Here is a 26,889-nt window from a genome sequence, read left to right on the forward strand (position 1 = left end):
TCACAGGGAAAGGGTTCGAAGGGAAAGGGTTCGAAGGGAGAGGGTTCAAAGGGAAAGGGTTCCAAGGGAAAGGGGTTTAAAGAGAAAAGCGTTCCAAGGGAAAGGGTTCGAAGGGAGAGGGTTCAAAGGAAAAGGGTTCCAAGGGAAAGGGTTCCAAGGGAACAGGGTTTGAAAGGAAAAGAGTTCGATGGGAAAGAGTTCCAAGAGAAAGGGGTTTGCCAGTAAGGTGGGGAGAGGAGGAGGTCATGAAACCAAAATCAAAAAACAGTAATAAAAATGAAAATAGAAAAAAAAAGAGAAATAATAAACCCTAAAATAATAATAAAAATAAAACCCGTAAAACAAAAATAATAATAAAAAGTGGAGCAATATAAAATAATAAAATAAGAATATAAATAATAATACTAAACACGATAAAAATAATAAAGCCCCAAACAATAATTAAAATCAGCCCGGGAGGTCACTCCTCACCAGCCACCACCCTGGCTCCTCAAATTCCAGGAGGCTGTGTGGGGTGAGCATCTCACGAGTTCAGGACCAAAGCACTGCCCCCCCCCCCCCCGGGTCACCCCTCCCCACAGAGCCCACCAGGGCCCACGGGACACACGTGTGCTGGTGTCATGGGGCAGTCACACCCCTGTGCTCAGCACTGCTGGGTGGGACACTGCCCTTCACACCAGTCCTGGCTTTTCTCATCCCAAAATCTGAAGGTCCCAAGAACCCATTTCCCAGCACTTTCCTAGACTTGTGCACAGTGTCATCTACTTAGAACCACAGACTGGTTTGGGTTGGAAGGGACCATAAAGCTCATCTTGTTTCAACCCCGTGCCATGGGCAGGGACACCTTCCATTAGACAAGGTTGCTCCAAGCCTTGTCCAACCTGGTCTGAGCTCTCAGCTTTTCTTTTGGCAGCAGGAGCCCCTGCTCTCAGCTATTTGTGCATCTCTAAGTATTTCCCAGACATTCCCATCTCCAAGAACAACTCAGTGATGCAGCTGAGTGGAAAGTGCTCAACAGAGATTCAGGAGGAGGGAAGGAAATGGCCTGGGACTGGCTGGAGATGGTCAGAGGCTGTCTGAGGTGTTGCTTTGGATGCTGGAGCAGTCCAGGTACAAAATGACAGATTTGGCAGCAGGACCTGACTGGCCCTGCAATGGTGCCAGACTCAGTTCCACGCTCCCATTCTGTGGAGTGTGACACACAGAGCTCAGCAGCTGGGGAAGGATTCACTGACCAGAAGGGTTTTTCCAAGAAGTACCCCATAGTAGCTCTCCTCCCTCAGCCCTGTTCTTTTGGCAAGAAGCCTACTGGGACTGGGAAGGCCCTGAAGACAGCAGCACCTCAGAGCAAGGACCAGCCTCCCCTCATCCCTCCTGGAGAAGATGCTCAGGTTTCCCATTTGTTTGGATGTCACGATTTGGGGGTCTCAAAAATCCAAGTCACACATCATTCTTGCTGTAGCTGGTTTGGGACACGATTCCTCCATGTCTGGGGACAGTTCTGTTCAGTGTTTACCCTCAACTCCAGGTGTCATCTCATGCACCTGATTGTTTTAACTAGCCCTGGCTGTCCAGAGTCAGTCCCTCACATTGTTTTGTCTTTTACACACTCTGTTGAGCTGGTTTTCTTTCTCTCCATGTGACAGATCCCTCATGTCACTTGCTGTGGGTCCTTGAGCACCTCTGCAGAGATCCTCAAACAAAAGAGCCCTCAAGATGTCACCTTAACAGTAGCGAGGGGACAATTCCTCTGCTGGAGATGGCATTAATGACTTTACAGCTAAAACAGGTAGAAGAACATCTTCCTCCCACCCAGCTCCCTGCCTTGGCTGTCTCATGGGAGGAAAACAGATCAAATGAGGACTCGCTAATGCGGGCACACACCTTTCTTTGATCTCCCTAATGAAAAACCAGACAGTGTGAGAATGTGTATGAACTAGTCCAGTATTAAACATGACTTTCACTGGATGTGAACAGGAGCAGTGCTGTTACTGCTGTCAGTGCCATCGTTAGCCGTGGTGACCCAATTAATGCGATAGGAAACACAACGGCCCGGCTTTAACTCGCGGGGTATTTTCCATGGGTGGTAATTCCCCAGAGCAGACAGGCCTGAGGAGGAGCTGTGCTTCCCACAGACACCTCAGGAGTAGCTGCAGGATGGAGTTTCAACGACCTGTTTGAGATGACATGAATCTGTCCATTGATTCATTGATCTGATTTACAGCAATGGGGAGAAAAGAGCAGGTGTGATACTGCTGATAACAGACCGGTCCGTGGGTTATGCTGAGGTGGATGGTTTATCTAACCTCTTTAGCTAAAGGGGTTTATCTCCCTCCTTTTAGGAACTTATCCCTCTCCCTGTAGGAACTACAGCACTCTGGAGTGTTGTGTCCAGGGTGTGAGGTAGAGGGTGAAAGCTTTTCTAAAGCAGCAACACCCAATCTTAACCAGGTAACCTCTCCTGTGGATGGAAACCCTCCCGGGGAAGTTGTTCTCTGCAGGTGAGCAGAGCAGGCAGGACAGGAGCCCTGGAGTGTTAGTGCAGGAATTGCAGAGCAGCTCTGGCTGACCAGGGTTTGGTTACACAGGGGACACAGTAAGAGCATGCCAAGGTCTCTGAGCACTCCAGCAGCCTGTGTTAATTGGGAAGCCGTGCAGAGGAGAAGCTGAATTCAGAGTTGGAGTGGAGGCAGAGCAAAGGTAGAGGAACTACCCACAGGGGCACAGGGTGCTCAGCCTGGCTGCAGGAGGGATGGGGGACTCCAACAGCCCCCTCTGGACATTCAGGTATTAATGAGACACTAAGGGAGCTCTGTCCAGATTCTTAATCAGTAAAAAATGGTGCTTGATGACACTATCTGAGGTGTAAAAGGTGAGCAGGGAGCTCTGCTGTTGTGGTACCCTGAGGTGCAGGAGGGGAGCTCACCTGGGGCTCAGCCACAGGGACCAGAGCTCGGGGTGCAGCAAAGTCTGGGCCAGATTTGGGTGCACTGAATGATTTTAGTCACTTCAAGCTGCATTAAGCACATCAAGCAATACTTTACTTCCAGCTTTTCCTACAGCTCTCAATGCATTGGTATAAAAACGTGCTGTGAATCACAGACCTCTGTCCAGGCTGGAGCCTCCCTGTGTTCCAGTGCTCAGGTCCAGAAGCCCCCATGGAGCTTTTTCTGCCTGGCTGCCTTTGCAGCCCCCCTGAGCCAGGCAGCACTTGGTTGATGCACTGAACTTTCCTATCTCCTGGCCATGTCCATTCCCTGGAAGCCTGAGGGGCAGGGCACTGCACTGTTTTGCTGCTCGAGGCTATCCCACCCCACCCATGGTGGGTACTGCGAAATTTAAGGGTCAGGAAGAGCTGGATCCTGAAGTACATGGTTAGCCCAGTATAAATGGGAAACAGAAACCCATTAACTCCTCACTGCTGGCCCTAGGGTGCTGTTTATGTGATTGGAAATCACTAACAGGGGGGGAAAAAGCCCCACATCAGGGTCACAGAGGTCACCACCCTGGAAATAAGCTTTTAAGACCAGCTGAGGAATATGTACAGCATCAGCTGAGGAATATGTACAGCACTACACCAACACTGCCCCGGGGGTGTGAGAAACCCAGTGTGCAGCCTGACCCCTGCAGCCCAGGCAGCAGCTCCGGAGGATGCCCAGGAACACCCAGGGAACTCCCAGGGAACGCCCATCCCCGCCCGGCCGGAGCAGCCCCCGCCGGCACCGGGAGGACCCTGGAGCTGCACCCACTGTCCCAGGAGCACCCCAGCAGCGAGGAGATGCCAATACACACCTGCACGGGCCGCACCAGTCCGTTTGTTGGTTGAGGCCAAAGCGAGCTCTGCATTTCTTAGGAGAGGCAGGATCTGAACACAGAAGCATGCGCGGCGAGAATGGGCAAGGCAGAGGCACAAAGAGGAGGAGGAGCAGGAGGAAGAAAAGAGGCAACATCATTTTAGCCACTTGAACACACGACTAACAGACTACAATCCCATTTCTTTTTTTTTCCTGCTGGCACCACCTCTCCTGGAAAAAAGTGATCGTTAGGCAAATATCGGTGATCACTGCTGGCAGCTGGAGGAGGAGGTTTGGGAAACAGCTCTGGGAAACGTGGGCAATTACGGGGAAATCCACGGACCTTCGAATTTCTCAAGTTTGGAGATGCTGCCAAATCCCAGAGACGCTACCTGGCTCCTGTGTCTGCATCCTTACCTGCTCCCTGCCTTCCCAGCAGCGACTGCCAGGGCTGCCAGCGAGCTCGGACTGCGCACGGAAGAAAGAGGAGGAAACGTTGCAGAAGCAGCTGAAAGCAGAGTTAGCACCGAGGAGACCTAGGCCAGGTTATTCCACTCTGCCCCCCCCCATCATTCCCCTTGCAGTTTTAATGGAAAAGCTCTTCTCCATGGTTTTTCTAAAATGTTGCAGTTTTACTGTTTAACTATGGGACTCATCAGGGTGAAGCCCTATTTGCTTTCAGGCACATCCTGTTTTTCTCTAGTGCTGTAAATGGGATTTGAACAGCACATTTCTGTGCTGGATTCAGCCTCCCTCTCTCAGGCTGTTGTGTGACCAGCAGTTGGTTTCAACCCATTATCATTTTTGTATCACGCAGACAGGACATATATAGGGATATATAAATCTATATACACACTACATATAAGCCTGAAAACTTGTATTCCCTTTATCAGTCTAGACACTGAGTAAGATCAGTAGTGTTAATTAAAGTGAAGATATAACTGTGACACAGTCATGGAATTGCTTTTTAGGGACAATTTGAAGACGTCATCCAGTGGTGATTCATTAAATTAATAAATTTGCTTAGAAAGCCAATAGCTTATCATATGGATGGGACAGTTTCATCCAGAAGTAAGAGCAATGAGCAGTAATGGACTGGTGAGCTGGAGAGTGGGAAAAGCTCTTTGTGACTCTATAGGTAATCCCAGAATGGAGACACTGGGAAAAAGAGTCTAAGTTCATGTATATGTGATGCCACAGTGGGCAAAGACAGTCTCTTGATGGTTTATAATAAATATTTATTGGTGCAGATATTATTTGTTCCTGATATGGCAGAAATACTTCAGAAATCAGCACAGGAATAGTCTTGGATGATGGGGATATGTCTGAAATCTGCCAAAGGGGCCTTTCCTCATCAGCACTGGGGTGCAGGGAGGCAGCTGGTACTGGATTTTAGTATGACTTTGCTTCAACCTTGGTTACTTTGAAAAGAAAACCAAACTTGGGGTATCACCCCATGGGTGATCTTCAATCCTGTCACTGCATTTCATCCCACCCACAGTCCTGATGCATTTGAGAGCTTTCTTTAATTGATGACACCTGTAGGTCTGATGGGGACATCAGATGTTTTCAACAGATTTAGTGATAGTTTATATGAAGTTACACACTAGCCAAAATCTAATCTTTTCAGTTTGCACACACTCCCCATGTTCTAATTCAAACATGTCCATGAAAAAGTCACAGAAATGTTAATTTGCCATTTCTTAAAAAATATAATAAATGTGTGTTTCTCTGGTTAAGCTCAGGAGAATAAAGGAAAACATGGTAAAACACAACAACTGCTTTGGTTTATCCCCTCTGAGCGGGAATGCAGGGACAGCCACCCCACACACACGTTTACCTGAGTTGGAATCTTGCTGCTTTTCCCGTGTTCGTCTCTTCTTTTTCCCCTGGGAAATCAAAGGAAAGGCTGTTATCCGTGCTCCAGGAGAACCAGGGTGCTGTGCAGGGTGTTTGGGGTTGGATTGGTGCTGCTGGCTCAGCCCATTCCAGGGAGAGATGAACTGGGAAAGGCTGCTAAGGGACTGCTCAGGTTTATCTATCAACAGCTGATGCTCCTGCCATATTCTTATTATTCCTCTTCCCTCTTTATGTTTCTAAAGAAAGCCCTCAGCCCATTTTAGCACCTTCCCTGTTTCCAAAACGTGCTTTACTGTGGTGCCTTATACCCAAACAGAAATTGCTCCTTAACATTCCCTGATTTCGAATGGGAAAGAAAGTTTAAGGAAATCCCCAGAAATTCATTTTCAAATCACACTGACCTATTTCACTGCTTTTGCAGCTCTGGACCCATCTCTCGCTCTTCTTTCACTAACAAGAAAGCCCTATTTTATCCCCAAACTGCCTCTCTTGATTCACAAGACACAGCAACTCCCCTCCCGCCCTAATGAGCTGATTAATGAGGGCACAGCAGCGCAGGAGCAAATCTGGCTGTGAGGAGCAGCAGCTCACAGGGCTGCCTTTGACCTGTGACTTTTTATATGACTTCTTGTGGTTTGAGTGAAGGTGGAAAGCTCTGAGCTGTGGTGAGCTTTTTCTTCAGTGGGGGAGCAACTGTATTTCCTGCCCGATATCCGCATCACGTGCTGCAGAGGTGACCTACATTCCTCCTCCTCCTTCTCCTCCTCCTCCCTCCTGCTCAAGCTCCGCAGAGAAAAGCATCTTTTCCACAACCACAACACCCAAACCAGCTGGTCTGCAATGCTGGGAGGACCAATATCCATCTTCTGGAGCAAGGAGCCAGCCCATGATTCCCCAAGGAACCAGATGAATGATGATACAGGTTGAGATTTCCATGCAGGGTGTGCTTGGTCTTGGTGCCGTGCCCTCCAGGTGTTCATGTCCTCCAGATGTGTGCCCACCAAAATGTGGGCTGGGGGTCTCCCCTCACCTCTGCTTTTTCTGCATCATCTCTGCCCCCCGTTTTTTAGGGGGTTTTGGGGTGGTTTGGGCTCTTTAAGGGTGTTTTCTTGCCCTTGGTGGAGTTTGGGCTTCCTGGAAGGAGAGCTGTGGTCAGTGTGGGATGGATGGGAGCTCACTGGGCAGCTCCCAGGGGAAAGAAAGTGTCTGTGAGGGAAATGATGGAGCCTTAGACCTCTGAAGACTTATGTGTGCTTTGCTTCAGGTCTCTAACGAGCTCATTAGGCATGTAATATCACAACAGTCAAGAAAGTCACAAGGAAAAACCCTTTTCAAAAAGATCCACTATTTTAAACCACAGAATACTAAAATGGTTTGGGTTGGAGGGGACCTTAAATAAATCCTGTTTCAAACCCCTGCCATAGGCAGGGACACCTTCCACTAGCCCAGGCTGCTCCAAACCGTGTCCAACCTGGCCTTGAACACTTTCAGAGGTGAGGCAGCCACAGCTTCTCTGGGCAACCTCCCTCCCTCACCACCCTCACAGATATCTCAGCTGCTGCCCAAGATGCACAAAGCAGTGTATTCCCATAAAACTATTTCCAAGGACCATCCCCATCACTTCAAAGCTCCTCTTCCTCACTCCTTGTATTTGCTTGGACAATAAGCAAACGCCTGTGGTAGCTGGGGCTGTACCATTCATCCTACAGACAGGCAATAAACCAGGAGGGTGCTCCAAATACTCCTGGAATGTGAATTCCCACAGCGCTGGTGCCACCAGGAACGGCCCTGCCTGGGCCAGGTGGGCTGTTTGGCAAACACCAGCTGTCACCCCCGGGGTCATTTGGGGCCGTGCCAAGGGAAGGGGGCCCGAGCAGGGCGGGCACTCACGTAGTTGTCTCTGGCAGACCAGCCAGGGTAGAGCTGCATGTGGAGCTGCCGTTCCTTGCGAGCCAGTTCGTAGTACTTGGCCTGTTCCTCCCGGGACAGCGCGTGCCACTGCAGGGACACACACAAGGAGCAGTGAGACACGGCCCCGCTGCCCCCTCCCAGCCCACCCCACCCCTCCACGGCCATCCCGCCCCGGGGCACGTCCGACCCTGTGTGCTTAAGGGATAAGAGCACCCAGCCCTGAAGCAGATGCTTGTTACGTGCTGAAGAGCAGCTGCAAGGGATGGGAATGTGGCACTGGGGGGTGGTGCTGGGCCGCACGAGCTCTCACCCTCCTTCCCAAGATCTGGTTGATGGCAGCGCTCTCCTTCAGGGTGCACTCGGCGATGACTTTCGCCCGCATTTCTTTCATATACAACATGAAAGCGTTCAGGGGCTTCTTGATAGTGGGCTTCTTGGCTTCCTTCTCTCTCTTTGGTTCTGGTTGAGGTTTCCTTGGTGGGACCAAAGGAGGAGCTGTCAGCATCAGAGCCTGGCTCAGCAGAAAACTCCCCCCCCAAACCAACCCGACAGCACGAGCGGGTGGGGGGCCTGAGCTCTGCACCTCAGGTGCAGACAGAGCTCGGTGTTCACCCACCCTGCCCCCAAAGGGGTATTAAGAGGGATAAATGAAATGGGTGCTAAGGTGCCATTTCACGAGCCCTGCCTGCACTTCCAACTCACATGTTTCGGTCATAGTGCTCCATGTCCTGCTTGCCGGAGTGGGGCACGATGGCGGGGTGCGGGATGCCGGTGGTGTGCATGCCAGAGCCCAGCATCAGCGGGTGGGTGAACCTGCAACAGAGAGCGGGTGAGCCGTGCCGGGAGGGCTGTGCCGTGCCAGGGCTGCCTCACGGGACGGCACTCGGACGTGGCAGAAGCGGACGGAAAGCAGAGGACACGGAAAGCACGTGGGTGCTGCCAGGCTGGTGGGGGGCGGGCAGTGCCCACCATCCCAGGTCACCCGCGTGGGCAGGCAGCTGGAAAGGATCCGGTGCCATGGCGAGGGAACCGCCCGCAGCGGGAGCCGGCCTGGCCGAGGTCCAGGGCACTTCCAACCAGCAGCTTCAGCTACTCAGATCTCTGTTGCTGCAATATCTTATTAGCACTGCACAAAGAAACAACAAGCTCAACCAGGGCTTTGGATGGGAGAGATGAGGACCACCCCGCACCTTCCTTTTAACAGAAACAGCCTAAGTCTGAACACGAACCCAGCTGCAACTCTAGGAGGTGCACCTTGCCTGAGCAATGCTCTCCACAACACAGGCTGAGATCACGAGAGGTCTCGCTCGCTCTCAGGCTTCATTAGCTCTCTCCGGAGTTTTGGAGGGTAAAGCCAGCACAGTCAGCTTTGCCAAGCTTGCCACTTTATGACTGCAGCTTGAGATGGCAGAATTGCCCATGGGAGATGAACTGTTCATTAGATATGCTGGCACGAAAAGAAAAGCTGTTTAATTTAATCCACCAGCACAGTCTGATCCTTATCTGACCAGGTGTACTTTCTCGGCTGCAGCACTGCTGCAAAATCCACCCCAAAATCCTGCAAGCAGGAGCTCAGGGAGGCTGCTGGGGCTCCGGGGGGAACCGTTAGCTCCTCTTGCCTTTGCCTTCAAGGCTGTGCAAGGCTGAAGCCTCGTGAGCAAGGAGGGCTGGCAGCACTCCCTCCCCTCTTCTGCAGGACTAGGGGCTCCATGGATGGGGGATGAATGGCATGGGTCAAGGGTTGCATGGATCCAGGTTCCTGCATGGCTAAGGGCTCTCATGAGTGAGGGTTTGCCTGGTTTTCCTATGGGAAATCTCCAATAAAAGCTCTTCAGGACAACATGAAGCAGAAGCAAAAGCTGGTGCATGAACCCAGACACCCCTATGGAGCCACGGGGGCTTTGCCCAGCAGCACCCCTGGAAGGGCTGGGCTCTGTCATGCCCATCCACAGGGGTGTACTGTGCTCAGCTGAAGGCAGAAGCTGTGTTTTTGTCTCACAGAACTGACTTGTGCCCGATGGGAGGGCAGCAAATCACTGCCCACGGCCTGTCCTGCTTTTAAATCTGAGGCCAGGAAAACAGACGGGTCTCTGCAGAGCAAAGCTCAGTGGTGGTGGCAGCAGAGAAACATCCAGGATTAGGGTCGGTGACACGGAGCAAAATCCTGAGCAATGGATTCCAGCCCTTTTTCCCAATGCTGAGCTGAGGGCTGGGCTTTCTGGCTCTGTTTGGACTTCTGCTCTATTAAAACCCAACTGCTGTGCATCCTTCATCCTCGATACTCCCCCGAGCACCCTCTGGACCAGACACTGCCTCAAAGCGCCTTCTCTCCCCACGGCTGCCCCGGGGCGGGTGCGTGGCTGTCCCTGGGGGCCGTGGTCTGCTGCAAGCTCCTGCTGCACACACTGCAAGCTGCGAGAGCAGCCGAGCTGCTGCCCTGTGTCACACAGCTCATACTCACCTGGAGAAAGAAGCCCCAGCAGAAAGCGCGGACGAGTACGGCTGTCTAAATCCACATGACGGGAGCGGATAGACAGACTGGCTCTGCCTGGGATCAGGAAGAAAGAGGCTATAAAGTATCCACAGCTACGTGGTGTTTCCTAAAGATATCCTTTGCTAAGGGGACTCAGAGCACCGATGCCCCTGGCTGGCAGGACACTCAGGCTGTCCTTTGGATTCAAGGGGCCCTGCAGGACTTGGACATTATTTTGAGAGAACCTGGGACTTCCTACAAAGGTTGGATTCGATTCTGACCCCCCTTCCAACCCTGGTGCTGAGCAGCTCTGCAGATTTGAGTTTATCTGGTTAAAATGCAAAATGCAGAAGTGTGTGCTGAAAAATCAGCTGCTGCTGCACAGAAGAAGTTGCTAAAAAGAGCACAGCTTGACCAAAAAACTAAAGCCCGGTCAGAGTCTCTGTGCAGTGCACAAGAGGCTGCAACAGGAGGATGAACATGAGGAAGAACTTCTTTACTGTGTGGGTGACTGAGCACTGGAACAGATTGCCCAGAGAGGGTGTGGAGTCTCCCTCACTGGGGACATTCCAGGACCATCTGGATGCAATCCTTTGCCATGTGCTCTGGGATCGCCCTGCTTGAGCAGAGAGGTTGGATCAGATGACCCTCTGTGGTCCCTTCCAGCTTTACCCATTCTGTGATTCTGTGATCATGGAACTTCCTGGTGTCTGGAGAGAAAATACCTACTCTGCCCGTGTATTCAGGAATACCCTGATTTCCCCAGCATATCATTTCAAGGATGCCCATCAGTTTTAAACAGCCAAAAGCTCATTCCTTTTCAAAGTGCTTTCATACTGGGGACTGGGCATGTACCAGACCTGGAGCTGGAAATTATTTTTGAGATAGTAAAATAGCTATGCAGGAAGTTCCTTGTTGTTCCCAGCAAGGGAATCCCCACATTTTCATATGGAAATAGCTCAAAAATACCTTGGCTTGTTCTGCAAACCCACCAAAAGATGCTTCCAGCCTAAAACTGCACATGGAAACTGAGATTATAGAATCACAGAGCGGTTTGGGTTGGAAAGGACCTCAAAGCCCATCTTGTTCCAGTCCCTGCCATGAGCAGGGACACCTTCCACTAGCCCAGGTTGCTCCAAGCCCTGTCCAACCTGGGGCACAATGGGGTGCTTACACCTGCACTGGTGCTCATGCTCCGCTGGCCGGGCTGCTCAGAGCTGTGCCTAAAACCAGCACCAGTTATTTTCAGCTCTAATAACCAAAAAGCCCACCAAAAGTCCACTATCATCACGCGTGGTGCCCTGCGAAGGGCCGAGCTCTGGGGTGCCTGGGATTTTTCAGGGCCAAAGACAAGTTTGTGCCCTGCAGAGGAACAATGACAGTGGGGCAGCAGTCAGGCCCCTGAGCCACGCTGGGCAGGAAGGAGGTTCCTGTTTCTGTTGCTCAGGGAGCTGCTGTGTCTTGGCTTGACCGAAATCTGCAGGATCTGTGTGCAGGGAAGGAGCCGGGGCGGCGGGGCTGTTTACACCCTGCCAGGCAGGAGCCCTCTCCCACCCCTTAGATGTCGGCGGGTATAAACACACCAACAAACAGCCAAGTGCCGCCGCACCGGGAAACCCAAACAGCCTTTGAAGTTGGAGGCGGCTGCCCCAGGGCCGAGAAAACACTCGGAGCTAATCCAGAAGCAACCTGCGTTACTCCAGAGGCTGGGATACACCGGGATAGGAACGGAGTCGGGCACCCGCAGCTTCATCCGAAGTCCCTCTGACGTGCAAATTAGTGCAGCTGCGAAATCAGCCCCTGATGGTTGGGAATGCACGACTGCAGCCTGTGCCATGGAATTACAGACTGGCTTGGGTTGGAAGGGACCTTAAAGCTCATCCAGTTCCATCCCCTGCCATGGGCAGGGACACCTTCCACTAGTCCAGGTTGCTCCAAGCCCTGTCCAACCTGGCCTTGGACACCTCCAAGGATGGCACATCCATAGCCTTTCTAGGCAACCTGTGCCAGGGCCTCACCACTCTCCGAGTAAAGAACCTCCTCCTAGTATCTAACCTAACTCTCTCCTCTTCCAGTTTAAAACTGTTCCCCCTTGTCCTATCACTATCTGCCCATATAAGAAGTCCATCTCCAATTTTTTATGAGCTCCCTTTGTGTACAGGAAGGGGCTGTGAGGTCTCCCCAGACTCTTCTCTGGGCTGAACAGCTCCAGCTCTCTCAGTATCTCCACAGTATCACAGATGCTGGGAGGGCAGCTCAGACACAGCCATGGGATGGCAGTGCCAGGGCTGCCGGGGCACCAACGCACTCTGCCCAGGGCACAGGAGAGTCACACCATGTGCAGGTTCCTGGCCAAGGTGAACTGCCAGGCTCCATGAGCAAAACTCACTTGACTGGACTCTCGGAGGCTTTTATCCGACTGTCATCCCAGCTAATTACAGAGAGAGTGATTGCAGCTCCTCCTCCCGAAGCGCTCGGTGAGAACAAAACCCGTTTCTGCCCAGCTCCTGCCTGCCAGCTCGTGCAGGAAAAGTTGCTTCCTGTGTGTGGCCATCCTGGCTCAGCAGCTGACTTGGTGGCACTGGCACAGGCACAGAATCATGGAATGATTGGGCTGGAAGGGACCTTAAAGCCCATCCAGTTCCACCCCCTGCCATGGGCAGGACACCTTCCACTAGCCCAGATTGCTCCAAGCCCCGTCCAACCTGGCCTTGAACTCTTCCAGAGACGGGGCAGCCACAGCTTCTCGGGGACGCATCCTTGGCATGACCATCCCTGGCACACAGCCCCTGCTGCCATGGCACAGGGGGATGCTGTCACGAACCTGATGGGATTTGGTGCTTCTGCACCTGCCCACACTGGTGTACTGAGCCTCAGCTGAAAACTGGGCACTCCAGGAGGCTCTTTCCATAAAGTTTGGGCAAGGAAAAGAACGAGCAAAAGCTCTATTAGGCACACGTGCCTCGAGGTGCTGCTCTCTGCATGTCAGGCCGTTTGTTGCTGTACCATATCTGCTCTATTAGTCACTAATGAAGGCATCTGAGGATGCCAAACCCTGGGGATGCTGAAGAAGCTCTCAGCCATGCAAACTCCCTCTACCACCAACTACCCCACAAAACCTCCACAACAGCCAGACTGCTCTGCCTCCATTCACCCAGGGCTTCCTGAACAACACCATCCCATCCCAGGAGTGGACCTTCCTTTTGACACACAGGCTCATTTCTCTCCATCTCCCAACTGTTTCTTTCATGTTACAGCACAGTCACCCCAGTCCTTGTTTTCCCTGAGGATGAATCGCATCATCTGAGGAGTTAAATCATCACCCAAGAGTAGCAGATTTAGCACAGAAGGTAAAATGTAATCTCTTTGAAGCCAAACTCTGTATCAAAGGCCTCAGCTCCTGTTTCCTTGTGGTTAAATATCTGGAACATGAAATTCATAAACAAAACAAAGCAAAAAGCTCCCCTCTCCCATTCTGCAATTGATTCTTGTACCTGGAGCTCTCTGTGGGGCTTTGCTGATAAAAATCCCTCAGCACTGGGGACATCTGGCCACCTGCCCACATGATCACCCTCCCTGCACTCTTTCCCTGTCCTGACCACCCTGAATTGCCACCTGCAGCCACCACCCTTTCTGTCAGCCTCTGCCACGCCTCCGTGTCCTCAATGGGGGTTAAAAATTAACCCAAGGAGTGACGATGCCCTCATGGCAGCCCTGGCCAGCCCCGCTCCCCCAGGCTCATCACGGGGACACAGCCAGGGACACGACCACAGAGCACACACTGGTGTATTTTTAACTTGTGTGCCTGGGGCAGGTTTCCCAACAGGCTCTGCTTTGCAGGATGCTCCTCAGGGCTGGCCCATGCAGGAGGGACATTTTGGGAGCGCTCCAGCTCATGGTCCCACCTTCCCCATCCCCACTGGGACAGCAGTTCCCACTGAGCCAGCAGTGCTGTGGCCAGGCTGTGGGTACTGGGGTCGTTTGCTGGGCAGGTCTCTGCCATGGTGTACTTCTTCCTTGTGTGTCAGACCCTAAGAAACACCATGGCCTGGCAGATAGATCATCCCACAGGATTACACTGTGCTGGTGGCAGGCTAAGGAAAAGCACTGTTTGTGCCGCAAACTCCAGCAAGGGAGAAAATTACCTCCCACTCAAAAGAGAGACTTTTGCTGGGATTAGGAGGGATAGGTAGGAAGCTCTCCCTGGGTTCCCTAATCCACACAGGCAGTTGGATGTAAAGCAGCAGACAGTTTTGACTCAGGCAGGTTGTAACACCTCTCCAAGGGTGCTGGGATGAAGCCCTCAGCCTCTCCATGGATCTGTTCCCCATGTGTGACACGGGGCTAAATTCTGCCTGTTCCCCCAGCACACAGGAGGGATGAAGCTGTGGGGGGATGAAGCACCGTGGAGGTCAGGGAGGGCACTGTGAGTGCTCAGTGACCCGTCCGTGTGGAGCGTCCGGCACGAGGGGCTGTGTGGGCAGAGCCCTCCTCACTCACCATCCCATCGAGGGTGTGATCTGTCCCACTCCTCCAGGGGGCAGGGGGTAGAAACCAGGGATGTCTGACGTCTGGGAAGGACGGTGCACTCCTGGAAGAAGGGAGAAGGAGATCAGTTGGACCCAGCACCACATCCCCCAGCCGACAGGGACCACTCCCAACCGGGCTGCTTCATCTATGGACACTTGTCCAGCAGGCCATATATATGTGAAATATCTGTCTGCAAGTGGCAGGATACTGCAATTCCCCTTTATTTGCTGTGGTTCTCTCTGTGGGGATGTGGTGGGTCACCCATGTTGCTGCAGAATCACCAACACTCAGGTAAGGTGGTGGGGAATGCAGCTCGTTCTTGTACAGGTATCATCCCTGCTCCATGCCACCCTGAGGACAAGCAGCAACTTGCTTTGCTAAGGATTTGGTTGACTCCAGGCCTCCCTCTGCCCTTCCCAGAGAGCCTCATGAGGTGCTCAGTGGATGGTCCAAGCCGTTCCTATGCCCCATCCCCATCAGTCACCCACGGGACCCCCCGTGAGCAGGCAGTGGGGATGCTCCAGCAGGCACCACTTCTCTCTCCATTTTAAACAATTTGAGTTCAAAACAACTGTTCCGCGGGCTCTGTGGGTGCCAAGGAACTGTGGAGGTGGGTATGGTGCCAGCTGGGAATTCACCCTTCGCACGGGGAATCCCTGTGGGATCTTCAAAGCCGCTGGCACGGGCAGCATGGCCAGGGGACACAGCCCAGCACGGCTCCCTTTCCACCTGGACTGCAAAACATCCTGCAGAGCCTGAGGCTGTGGGTGGGACTCAGACAACCAGGGAGCTGCTGGCAGGAACAGCCTCCAGCTGACCCCTGCACTGGGAGACTGGAGGGGCACTGGGGCTGAGCTCTGCTGCACAGGGGTGTAATGCTGGCTGCTACCCAGCCTCAGACTAAAACTGGGGACAGGGATTGTCCACTGGCTGCCCTGGGTGATGAATACATGGAATAAACTGGCGATGAGTCGCAAGCAGCTGCAAACTCAGAAGTCTGGATTATTTTTTTAGGTGTATTAATGATTAATTAATAATTAGGAATGACACCAACAGATTCCAAGCATCTTATTAGGAGGTAGCTAAAATAAATATGTAACTGACCTGAAAGGAATACATAACTTAGTATGAGATTTGCTTCAAGTGGGACTCAGCAGCCCTCTGAGGGTCAAACAAAACCAGCACTCACGTCAGGCAGCTGCTGGAATATCCTGAGATTTGCACCTCCAACAGTGCAAGTTGCATAAGCCAGAGCACAAGTTATTCTTGCTGGCCCAGTGGTTGGGGCACCAACCACTGACTCAGAATTCCTGCTTGTATTTCCTTGTCTGTGTGTCCTTGGGCTACTGTGAATACTTTAAAGGCATGCTGGGAGAATGAGTATGATGGTTACTCTCAAGTGCTTACACTGGGTGATAATGGGAGCTATTTCAGTGATGGAAACAGAGATGGGACACATCCAGAAGGAACAGTGGAGAAAACCCTCGCCCAGCAATACACGGATGGGGTGTGATCCCAGCTGCACCATGGAGGCAGGTCCCAGCTGAGGATGATGGACTGAACCTCTGCACAAATAGGAGCTGGGGGTCTCTGGGAGGGACAGACTCCCTGTGTCTGTAAATGCACAGGATACATGGGAAAGGGGAGACTGGACAGTGCCTGCACTGAGGGCACATGTGGGTGGGCAGCCCAAGGACAGCTTCCCAGAATTACTGACCCACCACAGAACGCTCAGGGACTGCCCCAGTGCCAACTGCAGCCTCCACAGAGGGACACAGCCAGCTCATCCCTTGGGTGAGCTGCTCCTGTGCTGCTTAAGGCTTCCCAGGCCGGCAGTGAGTCCCAGGAGGCAGCTCACAGAAAGGGGCAGGGCTCTGCCAGGAACTGCCAAGGCAGAGTGAAGGAGGGTCTGTCAGGTCACCTTCCCTGCAGACTCAGAAATCTGCAGTCTCCTCTCGAGACTCAAACTCTGCTGTTAGCTGAGCTTCAACAGGTTTATTTTGTTAACTCTTCCGATTCTTCTGTTGAGTTTATTATGCTCTGGTGGTTGACAAGCAAAGTGCTGGCTGGATGACAACCAGGATGTGCCTGGGTATCTCTTACACCAGACCTAAACCCCAGCCATTAACCATCCCTGGTGAGTCCAGAATGTGGCCCCTGGGTTCAGACCAGAGATCACTCAGCCAACAGTATCCTTGACAGCCCATTGTTTTATCAACAATGTTAACTTGGTGAAGCTGATGCCTCTAGGACAGTTTGGATCACTCCTGGGTGGGGGCCCTTGCCCAAATCACAACAGTTAGTTTTGTGCCTTTGTTTTGGCACTGATTTCTGGGCTCTGATGGGCCCTGAACTCCTTCCTGAATACAGCCTGACACAAAACTGTGAATTTGCTTGCTTTCCCACAAAATCAAGATCATGGCTGTGTAAAAGCCTGGATAATCTGAAGAGAAGTTCTGCACTAACGTAAGGTTGAGGAAAGTTTGATTTTACACTCACTTTGCCAGTAACCCATGAAGAATGATGGAACGATAAACTGGGGTGAATTCCTCTGCACATACCTGTCTTTCACAGTTCAGGGTGTATTTTACAGTTCAGGGTTTAACCTCTGCCTACTGTACTTTCCTCTGCACCCTCAAGAGCCAGCTGACGTGGCCTGAGCTCACACAGGAACCCGAAGAGCCAAACCGTGTGACAACCATACAACGTGTGGCTGCGGGGACACACATGTCACAGTCCAGTCAGCTATCAGACACCGATCCTGTTTAGTCAAAATATTTCCTGTTTCAAGCATTTATTTTCTCAAAACGACAACCTGACAACAGTTTGGGTATGAGTCAAAGGAAAGACTACTTTCCATTTTCTGGTTGACTCTCGCGCATCACCGCGCAGCCTCTGCTCTGGTCTCAAGGTACAGGACAGCTTGTACAGAGAGCTGAACCCACCCCATCAGCAGGGCTGGCACTTTGGATACCAAACTGCCCTTGCCCAGGATTACAAGGCATTGCCAATAAGCGAAATAACCTGCTACTGTCAAGCAATGCCCCAGCTCTTGACTTTTCTCACTGATTTGGGACCAGGAAGGTGACAGCCTTCACCTCAGTGGTCTCCAGCACTGTCCCCCTCCCACCACACAGGTCCCCACTACCTTGTTTCTGGTTGATGTCAGCGGGCAGGTGGGGCGAGTGGGAGCCATGGCTGAAATGGTCGTTGCTGTACGGGATGAGCGGGGTGAGCGGGTGGACTCCGTGGGACGGCTGCACGACGGGAACTTTGTTGGACTGCAAGACACAAGGAGGGAGAGCACTCAGAAATCATCAGGATCCATCAGCAAAAAAGGGCCAGTGCCCTTTGCAGTCCTGTGATCGGAGGTGAGGCTGGGAATGACTAAAAACACTAAACAAATCGCTGAACCAACATTACAGCACCCTGCTAGAAAAATCCATAAATGAAGCAGGGACAACAACTGGATATGATTACATGGATAGGTGGAAAACAGATCAAATTAGCATGAAGTTTTCAAAATTCAGAACTTTTTTTTATTCATTTCCAGTATCTTTTATTCCACGATGAATGCTACAAGCATGTTACCCAATGCAGTGCTCTTGTTCTCTGTCGTGTGCTACCACAGGGTCTAAATCTGGACTCTCACATCTTTCACATTCACTCTGAAAACCACGCTTGGGCTTTCCTAACCAGGGCTCTCATGCAGGCACAGACACAGAATCATTTAGGTTGGAAAAGTCCTTATAAAGACTAAGTCCAACCATTAACCCGGCTCTGCCAAGGCCACCACTAAACGCTGAGGGCAACGCCTTTGAAAACATGATGTGGTCACCAGCGAGCCCTTGGGCTGAAATGCCCCTTGGACTGAGGTCCAGCACTCAGGGAAAAGGAGCAGGGGGAGCTGAGGCAGCACTGGGGATGCATCAAACCCAGGAAACCAAGTAAAGAAAAACCTGTCTCCTCTTGCAGCTGCCCCTGGTTAAACACGGTGTGGCCGTCGGGGCCCAACACCTTGTAAAAGGCTCTTTTTGGTGAACATAATGGGAAGTACTTCTGTGTGTTGGAGCAAAGAGAGGGGAACCTATACCAAAGAGCTGCACAGCTGTAAGGAACAAACACCCCCCCCACACACACACACACTCTCACTCTCTGCCATCCACACCAGCCTCCTCGCCCCGAGCGTCTCGCGCTGCTCCCTACATGCCTGGTTTCGCCCAGGGTTGCCTTTAAACCCAAACTGACAGGGCAAAGCCTTGGTGGTGGAGTGTTAGGATTTGTCCCAGATAAATCCAGAAAGAGAAACAGGACAGATAGACAAAAATGGGGAGAAAATGGCAACAGAGCAGGTCAGACAGCTCTGCAGGGGCTAAGAGCTGTGGGCATTGCCAGTCAGACCTCTGGTTCCAGCAGAGAATGCAGGTGATTTGCTGTGTGACTTTTGACAAGTCATTTAGGATCCCTGGACTCGATTCACTGGTGCCTTTCACTTTGGAAATGATTTTGCTCAGGCAGAATGAGCACGAAGCTCCAGCTGGCTTTGGTGGAGGTGGCACAGACGGAGATAGGGCTCTGGTTGACTTGTCCTGGACCTCTCCCAGCTGCTCCAAGCTGCTTGCACAGCAGATTGGGAGTCCTGGGCAAGTCCTGTGCTTTGCATCCCTGCTCTGAGGAGGAAACCCGTGAAGCGGAAAGGAAAACAGGCCGATGGAGAAGCCACTTTACATCTGTCTTTCCCACAAAGGTTTGCTCATGCAAATAAAAACCAAGAGGCATGCAGGTTTGCATTTGAGAATGAATGAATACCCTAATTCCTGATGCTTAACAGGGGTAGATTTACTGTGTACAGTGGGATAGTGGGAATGCAACCCCCCTTCCCAGCACAGACTGGTGTGGTGCAGGCGTTCCTGTCCTGCAGCAGGGCCATGGGTTGTGTGGTTTTCCCACTGAGAGTGGTGCTGGGCTGGCTCCTGCTTACTTAAATACATGTTTGGAGCTCTGAGCTTTTTCTATTCTTAGCCATGAAATGAGACGAAGAATAGCTTTTCAGTGATATTTCTAAAATTAGCTTTGGCTGAGCTTGTTTAAGAGCCACAAAGCCCAAATGAGGGATATGCTGTTTTACATGTACATTTGAACATGACACTGGAGCAGAACGAGCTCTGTGATGGGCTGTTCTGAAAACTAAACTTGAGCATTTCTGCTGTTCAAAGCAGGGCAGATCTTTCCTTTCCATTTGCCTCGTGCCTGATCCAAAGCACAGCACCAGCCTGCCTGATGACTGACAACAGCTCTCAGAGCAATGACAGAAGACACAGACCACTACAGCTGCAGAGGAACAGTCCTGATGCTCAGGATACCTCCACAGGGAAAAGCAGAGAGCAAAGCTGCTTACAGCAAAGGCATGGACTGTCCTGCTTCCCATCAAAGCAGAACATGGAAGTGTTCAAGGCCAGGTTGGACAGGGCCAGTGGAAGGTGTCCCTGCCCATGGCAAGGGGGGATGGAATGAGATGAGCTTTAAGGTCTCTTCCAACTCAATGGTAACATGGTGTTACAAGAAGGTTGCACTCGGCTACTCAGATTTTCCATCGGTTCAGATGGCAAACAAGATGCTGCACCAGCAAGAGCTGCCATCCCCATGGCCCTTCTGCACTTGCCCTTGCCTCACTCAAAAACTTTTCTACTCTCTAAAGCCATGGAGATCTGGTGGGGAATGATGCTCAGGAGGGAGGCCAGAAAAATTTCTGGAAGAGGCTGTTTATCCCTCTCCCACTTCCTCCATCAGGGAGTTTGTCACAGGAACCCATCTCCCAAAACGAGCCAACCAAGGGAACAAGGAAATGCTGCACAAACATCTGGAGAAACAGAGAGAACTCCTTCAGTGCTGGTCCCCAGTTCAAACACCACAGCTGCTAATGGTTGTGGTCCATGGCCAGGACTGCAACTCCCTGTCTTCCCACAGCTGTGCTGTGAAACCACACCCAGCTCATAGAAATCCATATGCCAGAGAAATGGGATCGATTCCTCTTTTTTGTAAGGTCTAGATTGCATTCCTGCAGATCAGCTGCAGCACCTGAACCTTAAAGAGGCTTTTCAAAGCCAGGACTTAGGAGCTGACAGTGTTTTACGCCATAAAAATAACCTGATGTAAATGTTTTCTTCCAAGTGGAGATTTAACAAGAGGGCAGTGGTTTGGTGTCCTCCCAGCAGATCCCCTGGGAGGATGTGGGGTGCTGCTGGTTGGGACTTCATGGGGATCTGCTGTGGTTTGGTGAAGCATCTTTTTTTGCTTCTTCCCCAGAGCTGGGTTTCAGTACAGCCCAGAGCTGCAGTGACAGAGCTGCTCATTGCCCACCCCCCAGAATAACACAGCTGGTGCCCAAGATCACAGCCCCAACCCCAAGCTGTCACCTCTTGTCCTTCAGCAGCCATGGGGGGTCATGAAGGGGCTCCAAGGACAGCTTTGCCTCCCCTCTCCAGCACAGCCCTTTGAGGGCAGGTTGGAGAATGAGCTGTGCAGCCACACCCTTGTACAGAAATGGAGAGACACCTTTACAGCAACAGCAGAACGATATTTCCAGAGGGGATGGAGCAGCAGGATGGGGTTTGGAAGCCTTGAGGGCCTTTTTCCCTCTCAAATTTGCTAAACTGCAGCTCTGCTGAGTGCCTACCCCCTGGTAAGTGCTGCCTGCTTGGTCCCCGTGTGCTGGGCCAGGCACTGACGTGCAGCACATCACCCTCCCGGGACCAACCACCCCCACCACCCTCCCTGAAACCAAAAACCCCCAAAGCTATTGTGAGGGAAGGAGATCCCACTTCGAAGCCAAGAAGTGACATTAATAACCAGAGGTAATTGGAGGAGCAGAGAGAAAACACAGTTGCATTAATTATTAAGAAAGACTAATTGTTGGCAAGAAAAAATTAGGAAACACTGCTCACACACGGGGGTCTGATTGCCATGGGAGCTCCAGGCTAGCTAGAAAAATCTCTTTGTGCTGAGCACACACAAACCCAGCAGGTCTTTCACATGAGGATCACCCTCACCATCAGAACTCCAGTGTTTTTTCACTCCAAGGTGCCTGATCAGGCTCAGCATCCTTTGCCTTTACTCCCATCCCACACCACACGTGCTCTGGCCGTGGGCAGCACTGGGGTTATATAAGCTGCTGGTTGATCAGAACTATAAATGAGGGGGTTTTGGTCAAAATGTGGGTTTTTCAATAGAAAATTGTATGAGATTATAATCAAACATCTTCTGGAAAGCACCTCGTGTTAGCAAGCATTTTGATTCATTTTTTGAAGACTGATGTATTTAGTCATGACATGCTAAAAATGAGTAGCTTTGCTTTGCTGGCTTGATGGAGGATTTTTCTTTTAAAGATTTTTCTTTCAAACTTTAAAGCCAGTCTTAGCAAAATGTAGCACAGAAGGTCAAAAGTCAAAATTTGAGTGAAATGATCAAACCAAAAAATTTCCATGGCCAGTAAAACTCTTCAGTTTTTAACTCTGTGAAAATATTAGAAAAAAACCTGAACATTTTTTTTTTTTTTCTGCTTGGATCACTTTAGGAAAACAAACAAATGGAAAAAAAGAAGAGCATGTTTTGTAACCTGTGAAAAGTATTCCTTGCTACAACTGAACACAGCTATCAAAGGGAGAATTGGTCACACCAAACTTCCTGGGGATCTGCTAAGGAACCCAACAGCTGCTTTGGTGGATGGGAATGACTTGAATTAATTTTCTGATAGAAGACAATTCACAACTAAAATAAATCAGCTGAATTCTACTGCCCCTTCCAAGAGCTGGTTCCCAGTCTGGTGAAAAACATTACATTTCACGCTGTTAGATTTTCTCTGGGGACAAGACTCCAAAGGTGCTGTGCTCCCCATGGAGCATAACGGGGTGCTGCCTGCCTTGCCTGAACCACAGCTCCCACAGCATCAGCCAACACCCTGGAGAGCCAAAAGCCCCGTGGTCAGCCCAAAACCAAGGAAAGCAGGGAGGAGGCTGCTGGGAAGTCCTGCACCGTGGGAGCCAGGGATGCACAGGAGTCTGTAGGGAGGAGGAAGCCCCAGGGCCCCTCTGGGCATCCCAGAGTCAGGTGCCCCCATCACCCCCGTCATGCTGGCCCTGGCAGCACCCTCAGCCTCAGGCAGGCTGGAGCACCCTGGGGGTGCAGGATCTGTGCCCCCAGCACGCAGGGTCAGGGTGCAGGGCCGGGGGAGCACTGCGGTTCCCAGCCCTCCGGGGAGCTGAGCCACAGGCAGGTGAGATGAGTCACACCACTTTCAAATTTCCCCACATGGCCCGCCCCAAAAACAGAGACATGAAAGAGCCCTGGGCCAGCCTGGCCATGGCCAGTGTGGGGCGAGGGGCCTGGGCAATGGATGGGAGCTCGAGGTGGCAGCTGTGCCGAGCTGGTGGCCATCACCATGGAGCTCAGGCCAGCAGCTGTGCCGAGCTGGTGGCCATCACCATGGAGCTCAGGCCAGCAGCTGTGCCGAGCTGGTGGCCATCACCATGGAGCTCAGGCCAGCAGCTGTGCCATGCTGGTGGCCATCATCATGGAGCTCAGGGTGGCAGCTGTGCCGAGCTGGTGGCCATCACCACCACGGCAGAGCAGGGATTTGGCAGTCCCAGAGCCCTGTGTCACCAGCTGTGCTGTGTGTCCCGCTGCTGGGAGCATCCCCAAGGCAGTTCCTGGCTCAGAGCTGGCAGATGGATGGGGTGAGCTCCATCCCTGCTCCTCTGCCCTGCACACAAGGTCCAGTCCAGCCCCAACAAGCTGCCCCATGAGTGTTTGCTCCGACGTCACTTCTCAGAGGGGGTGAGATGAGATGAGTCGACGCGTCGTCTACGAGAAACAAAACCTACCAAGTTTTGCTGTTGCTGATTCAATGAGGAATTAATTCCTCTTAGCTGCAAAATTAGTCATCGTGCCACAGAAAGAAAGGTAGAAGGTCAGGCTGCACCGAGCATGCACTGCTGCTGGTGAAGGTACCTGAGACCAGTGGGACTGTGCCCTGTGCTCTTCAGCCACCAATCAATCCAAATTAGCAAGTGATTAGTGAGGTATCAGGGACATTAGGACAGGTTGGATGAGGCCCTGGGTGACCTGGTCTAGTGGAAGGTGTCTTTGCCCATGGCAGGCAGGTTGGAACTGGATGATCTCTAAGGTTCCTTCCAACCCAAAGCACTCAGTGATTCTTTGCTATTATTAGGGACATTATTAGGTACATCATGTACCAGGAGGGCTCACAGGACTCCCAGGGGAACACTGTCATTTGGGGCACTCGGGGATCCGGAGCTCACGCCTTCCACCCAGCTCTGCAGAGTTTCAGGGTTCCTCTAAGTTCTGGAAACACCTCCCAGCTCAGAGCCCCGGACCTTCAGACACATTCACCCCTCGCTGCCCCGGGGTGTCACAGCAGGAGATGCTGTGATAACAGATCACCCCAAACACCCGCTGCAGGCCGTTTGTGGGGCTGCCTGCATGGGGCTGGAGCCCTCGGCAGCCGCGGGCCACGGCAGCGCCGACTCATTTCTCGCCTCAGCTCGCTCTTTTCTCCTTTCTCACTTTTGCTGCAGTCCCAGCGCCCCAGCCCGCTGCCGCAGCACAAAGGAAACAGGGAAAGTTAAAGCCACCCACGCCCTCATCCAGCCATGCACCCCTCCAGCAAAGCCCAGCTTTGGCTGCAGCTGCAGCATCAGCATCTCCCTGGTCCCTGCCTGGGCCAACTGGTGAGGCTGCGGCACGAGGGCTGGACCAGGTCCTTACCCTCAGCACCACCAAGGGTTCCTCCAGGGACCAGGCACCACCTGCCCCATGGCCAGAGGAGCCCCATGCACCCCATCCTTGGCTGGCCCCAAAGTGCTCATGAGCAGCAGTGAGACGAAGAGGAAAGTAATAATATGCAGCTCTTAATTCTTGCATTAATTCTGCATGTGAATCGCAGCAAGGAGCTGATTGGTTTAAGAGACACATCACACACACACAGGCAGATACTGTCTTTGCTCAGGTTTTTATCCAAATATTGTCCTCACTCAGGTTTTTATCCCTGCACTCCACATTTTGTGGTTGATGGAGCATTAAATCCCTCGACTCTTCCCTCTCCCCCTGCTTTCTTTCAGCTTCATGAAAATGCAGCTCAGCTTTGAAAATGCTGATGGGGCACCTGGGCAGCCCCACTCTTCTCTGCACACTCAAGGGGACGTGCTCACCTTAGCAGCCAAATTCAGCTCCCCTGGTGCTGACTCCCCTGGGACTGGGATGTGCCTCAGGGGACAAATCACAGAATCATGGAATGGTTTGGGTTGGAAGGGACCTTAAAGCTCATCTTGTTCCAACTCCTTGCCATGAGCAGGGACACATTCCACTAGACCAGGTTGCTCCAAGCCCCATCCAACTTGGCCTTGGACACTTCCAGGGATGAGGGAAACACAGGGAAAAAACTTAAAACCCTTCTAGAAGTTCTCAGTGACCTTCTGTGCTGCTGCTGGTTTCTGGTTTTAAGCAATAATGGTTATTATTTTTAAGTTAAACGCTTCAGGGGAAATCAGCTGAGTTTTTCACGGGCACAGGAAGAGCTGTTTCACTTCTCAAGTATTTATGTTCTAAGAGAAAGATGTAGGTGGTTCTTCGTGAAAATTACCAAAAAAAAAGAAAAAAAGGCATGGAAAAATAAAGATCAAAAGTCCCTCCCAGAGGCTGCTGCCTTGGGGTGAGGGGGGCAGTTACACCCCATACCAGAGAGGTGGTACCCCCAGAAAAATGAAATTTAGGCATCACCACCCAATGTTTACAGTCCCATTCAGCAGAAGAGACACCTCACTCCAGAAGCTTCCTCAGCTCTGCAGAAAGTCCCATTGTGCAAGGCTCTCCTTGCTTGGGAAGTGCTGCTGCTGTGAGTCCCAAAGCACCTGCTCAGGAGGGGACAGAAACACCCCCCACTCCCAATGTGCCACTGCCACGGAGGGCAGCGGTGACATGTGGCTTCATGGCAACAAATACAGCCCAGGGGCTACCCCACAGCACCAAACCCCAGCTAGCTTCTCCCCCAAAACAGGGCAATATAATGCCAGGGGCTGCACCACCCCTCAGCTATTCCCCCTGTTCTGCAAAACCCACCCCTGGTTATTGGCTCTCTCGTGTTCTGGGCTAGGGAGAAAAAACATTTCTGGCCCCGTCGTGCTCTGAGGTTCTGAGAATTTGAATCAAGAGCTGCAAACCCTGGAGTTACCAGTAACTCTGAGGCTCTGAATGCCAAGGCTCTCACTTGACCTGCGGGGGTTGATAGGATCTGACCTCCTTTGCTGCACTTCTCGACGGCGAGCGCTTGCTCCAATACCCAGAATTAATCAGGAAAATGTCCAACAGGGCAAGGCAGGAAAGCAAAACAAAAGTATGTCACAGAGGTGAGGCTCACCCTGTGGTCAGGCTTGAGACACCACTTCCTGAAGGACCAGGGACATTCCCTTGTGTGCCTGGCAGTGCTGGGACCAGCCAGACCTCAGGGTGAAAAGGCTGAGGGTCTGCACTGGGAGAGCTGTGTCCCAGTGCCAGGTGCTGGTGGTTTGGAGGATTTTCACCTGTTTGGACAAGCCATTTGCAAATCCCAGCTGGGTCTTGGATCTGAACCCAAATGGCTTTGGTATCTGGTTGTCACATCCTTAGGTATGAGGAAGAAATTCTTCCCTGTGAGGGTGGTGAGGCCCTGGCACAGAGAAGCTGTGGATGCCCCATCCCTGGAAGTGGTCCAGGCCAGGCTGGATGGGGTTTGGAGAAACCTAATGGAAGGTGTCCCTGCCCATGTCAGGGGGTGGAATGAGATGAGCTTTAAGGTCCCTTCCAACCCAAAACACCCCTCCTCTCCAAGGACACTCTGCAGCAGCAGATGGAAAAACCTGTGAGATCTCTGGGTGCATGTGCCAGCCAACAAGCCCAGCAGGAGCCCTCCAGGTGCCAGGGATGTGCAGTTTTCTGGAGGCAAATGTTTGCTCACAGAATCCCTGGGCACGGGCAGAGGGCTCCCGGCTGCTGGCTGTGTTTTTTCTTTCAGTGTAAAACAAAAACAAAACCAGCCCATGTACTTGAAAGAGCGCGGGGGAGTTTACAAAACACAACCCCCCAAAAAACTCTGATGCGATTTGAGGCGTTTCGATTCACCAAACATCAGAGGGGGTGAAACCTGCCCCTCCACATCACAGTGCCAGAGTGCAAGGACACCGTGGGTGACACCATCCTGCTGGTGTCACCCCTGTCACACCGGGACATGGGCAGGAGACACATCACAGGACTTTTGTCCATCTCTAGGCT

The 26,889-nt window shown here is 52.0% G+C and overlaps 1 protein-coding gene across 2 annotated transcripts in view; it reads right to left on the bottom strand.

Annotated features, from left to right (window-relative positions):
- TCF7 (transcription factor 7) overlaps positions 1-26,889 on the bottom strand; it is a 68,510-nt gene that overhangs the window by 446 nt on the left and 41,175 nt on the right. Inside the window, exons 4-10 of one of the 2 annotated variants that reach the window (XM_027643252.1) lie at positions 17,717-17,849; positions 14,539-14,629; positions 10,027-10,113; positions 8,268-8,378; positions 7,876-8,038; positions 7,545-7,652; positions 5,635-5,683 (exon numbers count right to left, since the gene is read on the bottom strand). In XM_027643252.1, coding sequence (XP_027499053.1) covers positions 5,635-5,683; positions 7,545-7,652; positions 7,876-8,038; positions 8,268-8,378; positions 10,027-10,113; positions 14,539-14,629; positions 17,717-17,849 — 742 coding nt within the window. The remainder of the gene's footprint in view (positions 1-5,634; positions 5,684-7,544; positions 7,653-7,875; positions 8,039-8,267; positions 8,379-10,026; positions 10,114-14,538; positions 14,630-17,716; positions 17,850-26,889) is intronic. The other variant, XM_027643253.1, reaches the window with a different exon arrangement.

This window comes from Corapipo altera, unplaced genomic scaffold (genome assembly GCF_003945725.1).
Source record: "Corapipo altera isolate COAL_440 unplaced genomic scaffold, ASM394572v1 75, whole genome shotgun sequence".
NCBI lineage: Eukaryota > Metazoa > Chordata > Aves > Passeriformes > Pipridae > Corapipo > Corapipo altera.